This window comes from Palaemon carinicauda, chromosome 23 (assembly GCF_036898095.1).
Source record: "Palaemon carinicauda isolate YSFRI2023 chromosome 23, ASM3689809v2, whole genome shotgun sequence".
Classification (NCBI taxonomy): Eukaryota; Metazoa; Arthropoda; class Malacostraca; order Decapoda; family Palaemonidae; genus Palaemon; species Palaemon carinicauda.
The window spans coordinates 107,101,168-107,106,454 of record NC_090747.1 but is presented as its reverse complement, the minus strand read 5'-3'; the positions used below and the strand labels follow the sequence as shown (position 1 = coordinate 107,106,454).

Here is a 5,287-nt window from a genome sequence, read left to right as displayed (position 1 = left end):
CGGATATACTTTCCAATAAAATGCCATTATTATGACAATAACAGAAAGCCAATACTTTATTAGAGAAATTAACAATTCTGATATATATATATATATATATATATATATATATATATATATATAAATATATATGTATATATACAGTAAATATATATATATATATATATATATATATATATATATATATATATATATATATATATACAGTAAATATATATATATATATATATATATATATATATATATATATATATATATACAGTAAATATATATATATATATATATATATATATATATATATATATAGATATAGATATATATATAAATATATATATATATATATATTATATGTATATATATATACAGTAAATATATATATATATATATATATATATATATATATATGTGTGTGTGTGTGTGTGTGTGTGTGCGTATATCTATTCATTTACCAAGGCACTAGCCCCAATTCTGGGGGCTAGCCAACATCAGAAAAAAAGAACAAAAGGGGACTTGTCTCCTCTTAGCTCCTCCCAGCCTGATGAGGGATTCAGCAGAGTTTGGTTAGTACTGCTATGGTGTCACAGCCCACCCTCCCCCATTATCCACCACAAATGAAGCTTCAAATGCTGAATTCCCTACTGCTGCTACCTCAGCAGTCACCTAGGCGACTGAAGGAAGCAGCAGGGCCTACCAGAACTGCGTCACAATCGCTCGCCATTCATTCATCCTGTGGCCGTGGAGACATAACAACAATCAAAAGAGCGTTAACGTATCCCTGCTTGTCGTAAGAGGCAACTAAAAGGGACGGGACGAGGGGACTTGGAACCCCCTTTCCTGTAATTCTATTCCTGAGATATCATAGTATATAGTCCACAGCAGGACAAAGGCCTAAAACACATCCTTCTAGTCCTTTCTGTTTACAATACAGCATTGTCTTTCTATGTCAATATATACCAGCAAATAATCTTAAGTTCATCAATCCATCATCTTCTCTTCCTTCACCAGCTTTTTTTTCCCAATCTCTAGGGACACACTCTGTTATTTGCGGTTCATAAATAAAGTTTCGCTTACTCGCTATTAGTGCTGCTCCACACAGGCCGATGTTTTCAAACCACCCGACCTTCATGCCATTTCCCTTTGTCGCACAATACTTCTTTCTCAGACTTTGTCTCACTATTCCAGCTTCCATCATCACGAAAGCATTTCCCACAAGTGTTTATCAAACAAGTGATCTTCTCTTATCAACACCATGGCCACTAAGAGAGCTGCTTCATCTTCTCAAGGTAACGCTGAACGGCTGAAGAAGGTCATGACTCTGAAGTAGTTCTCAAGAAGTGCAAGGAAGGAATGTTGTATACAGACGTAGGACAACTTTTCAGGTTGAACAAGGGTACCTGCGGGGTAACCCTTTTGCCAAGAGCCCCCGCTCGGCTGTAAATGTCGAGCTGTATGAAAGAACGAACGGTACCATAAGATACATCAAGAAGAACGCAAAGAAGGTTATATTGAAGATGAGGGAAAAGGGCATGATCATCGGCAAAAAAGCAAAGTCTCTGATCCACCATTCCACATACGATGAACCTCAGCCGACCACCAGTCAAGACGTTACTGTATTTTTTTGACAGGTGTTGATTTACATACATGTGTTACATCAGGATTTTTACTGTACAGTCCATTACTGTACACTACTATATGTGTAATTGCTGTAGCATACTGTACACTTCACGTATCACTACACCTTCAGGATTGCATTAAGTGTCAAGATTTTACTATGTAGAATTTTTAAAATGATTATATACTCTTTTCCACTTGTGGCAGGATGAATATTCATATGTTCATTGAAAAAGAACCACTAATAGTGTATTTATAGTACTATACAGTATACAAAATACAGTACTGTACAATAGATACAGGCTACGGGTTAGGTGACGAGCTGGTAGGGTTGTGACCCAACCTCACCAACACAGCAATCTTTTGTGAGTAATGATGTCTCAGCTTAGCTAATTAAGCTTTACCGTAGTGATAGTACTATACATACATTACAGAAATATACTCTACAGTACAGTATCAGTGAGTGTTGTTCGATAGGAACAACAGTGTTTTGTGGTTACAGACGATGGTGTGGCAATGACTTTGGTATTAATACAGAAATGCACAATTACTTCTGAAAAGTAATATGAACTACAATACGGTGATAAAACCCATAGTCGACAGCGAGTAGGCAGTGGTCGGTGTTTTGTTGGGGGTTACGAGTTGACCCACCTTAGGCCACCTAGTATTCACAGATTTTCGCTCTCTGCTGGTGTCTGTCATCACTTATCCATATCGATAATGCCGTTACCATCTTCACAACTGCCTTGTTCCTTTGAGTTACAACTCGCTTTTCTGTTTTATTGTAGGGTATGGCACCAGTTCTCCTAATCTTAACCTCCCCTTTCTATATAGAACAAACTGTGGATTCGTTCACCCTGAAATGGCAATCGACGGCTGCATACGTTCTTCCTTCCTTAGGCATATCGACAAGTTTAATTTTACGTTGCTTCTTAGGCTTGCTGTCTGCCTTGGAGGTAAGAGGATGTTTAGGAGACATTACAAGGAATGTACACAAATAAAGTTCACAAAAATCACAATGAAATCACATACGGCGCAGATAAAGTGAAACACGCGATGCTGAATACCGGAGCAAAATGGAGGAAGCAAGGCTGGGAGGAATCTCTAGTGATTGCATCCACTCTTCCTGACGAGCCAATCACGTAACTGTTCACAAGTTGCGATGTTCTCATTGGCCATATCGTTCTCCACGAACCAATCACAGATCTCCTTACAAGTGACGCCAGTCTCTCTCGCATAGATGCTACGCTACACTTCTTGATGTGGCTAGCGAACCGAGAAACCAAGCGTATGGCAGCCGTGTTCCAGTAATTATTTTTTTAAGTGTATTTTTTAAATATAAGTTATTACACTTAAATAATCTTTTTTTTACATTTTATTCTTCCTATAATATGAATAATATTTATAATACACAATTTTTTATATTTTAATTATTTTTAATATTTAATTTTTGAATATTCAATTATCACGGTTTTTATGGATTTATGGTAGAAATCCGCGATATTAATATATTGAAAAACCCGTGAAGTAGCGAATCCATGATAATCGAACTGCAAAGTAGGGATTGGTTACTGTATAAATATATAAATATATATATATATATATATATATATATATATATATATATATATATATATATATATATATATATATATATATATATATATACATACGAGTGTTGACTGGAGGATTTTCTGTTCTGAGGTAACAATTTTACAATTTATTTTTGATAATCAAGAGGCTATTGTTTGTGATGGATTAACAACGGAGATCAACGAATCACACTTCGGTAAGGCGAAGTACGACCATGGCCGGCGTTTGAGTTCAATATGGGTGTTTGGGGAGATCGAACGAGTGTTAAAAAGGTTTTTTTATTTATAATTCCCTTACTTGAACCTTTAACTCAGAAAAGGGCTGCTGCTACCCTTATTCCATTGATACAAAAATATATTAAGGTAGGTAGTATCAGTATGAGTGACAAGTGGGGTCAACGTAGCTCGTTACAAGAGCTGGGCTACAAGCACAGGACCATTAATCACTTTGAACACTTTGTCAACCCCTCAGACCCAGTGAAGTGAAGGAGTGGATCGAAAGGCCTGGTAATAAATTGGAGTATTTCCATTAGTATTTTTCCAAGTTTTTATTCACTCATCATTATCCAAAGGCCTCATTGCTGCACCAATTCTTCATCACCGCCAGTTGCCTCTACCCTCCACAACAACACCAGGTGACAGGAGACCTCGAGGACCCCCAACCTTCCATGGCTGAATCATAATGTGAGATCGGTGACCTGGGAACTACTAGGTTAGGTTATGCGAGTTTGTTAGGTTTTGTGCCCATTTACAAACCTTGAAAGTGTTAAATAATCATGTTTTGTCCTGTTTTCGCACACCCAAAATCTCAGGTTCCCACCTGTGTCCGTTGGGAAGGGAGGGATCCATAATGGTAAAACGGCTTATTTCCAGTGGAAATAAAGGTCTAATTCGTTGAAAGCACATCATTTACAGTAATAAAAGTTTTTTATCTCTTAGAAATGTTGTCCCGTGTTTTTCTATAAATTTACCCAATGTTGAAATGGTCCTTCCAAACTTCATGAAGGGTGAGATTGGTGTTATTTGTGCCATCAAAGGATTTTTTAAACAAATACTTTGTGTACAGCTTCTTGAAATTTGAAATGACCTGTTGATCCATGGGCTGGAGGAGTGGCGTGGTATTGGGCGGGAGATAGAGGACCCTGACAAACTTGAACTCATCCAGAATGTCATCTTCAAGACCTGGAGGGTGACCAGGGGCATTGTCTAGGATGAGAAGACATTTCAACAGCAGGTTTTTCTTTAACTAATACTGTACATCTTGACTGCCGGACCAAAGCACAGATTCATCCATTCACTGAAAAAATGCCTCGTAACTCAAGCCTTTGAATTTGCAAGCCCCATGACTTGAAATTTTTCTTTCAAGATCTTGTGATTCTTGAAAGCACATGGGTTTTCGGAGTGGTATACCAGCAGTGGTTTGATCTTGCCGTCACCGCTGGCATTAGCACACAAGGCTACAGTCAATCTATCCTTCATGGGTTTATGGGCCAGCAGTTTCTTCTCTTCTGCTGCAGTGAATATCCTTCTGGGCATCTTCTTCCAGAAAAGGACTGTTTTATCGCAGTTGACGACTTGTTGGGCAATGTAACATTCTCCAGCAACAAGAGAGGCAAAGCGTTCAACATACTCCTCTAAGGTTTTCACGTTAGAACTCGAAGCTTCCCATTGCCTCACAACAGAGTGGATCCCAGTTTGCTTCTTAATATTACTGAACCAGCCATGACTGGCTTTGAACATCTCCACTGGCATTGATGTTCCCCCACTCCTAGCTGCTTCTCTTTGTTTCAAGTCTTCATAGATTGCGCTGGCCTTCTCACAAGATGATCGTCTCAGTCACGCTATCTCCTACCATCTGTTTTTCTTTGATCCACATTAGTCCGTAGCTTCGACAGGATGGTTAGGCCTTTGGAAGGCTTCATGCTCTTGATGGCATCCATCTGTTTGTTGATGGTACATATTGTCGATGTACTCCTCTCGTAATGGTGGGCCAACTCACTCAAGCGTACACCACTCCTGTTTTTCAATAATTTCATACTTCATCTCTATCAACATCATGCATTTTTTTCTATCTGCCCTGGTTT

General features: G+C 38.2%; 1 protein-coding gene across 1 annotated transcript; it reads right to left on the bottom strand.

Moving 5' to 3' along the window:
* Nucleotides 1–4,170: 4,170 nt before the first annotated feature.
* On the bottom strand, nt 4,171–4,955 carry LOC137617723 (tigger transposable element-derived protein 1-like). Its single transcript, XM_068347719.1, has 2 exons — nt 4,592–4,955; nt 4,171–4,409 (listed from the first exon to the last, which is right to left on the bottom strand). The coding sequence occupies exons 1-2, from the start codon at nt 4,953–4,955 to the stop codon at nt 4,171–4,173; spliced, it is 603 nt and encodes a 200-aa protein (XP_068203820.1).
* Nucleotides 4,956–5,287: the final 332 nt, after the last annotated feature.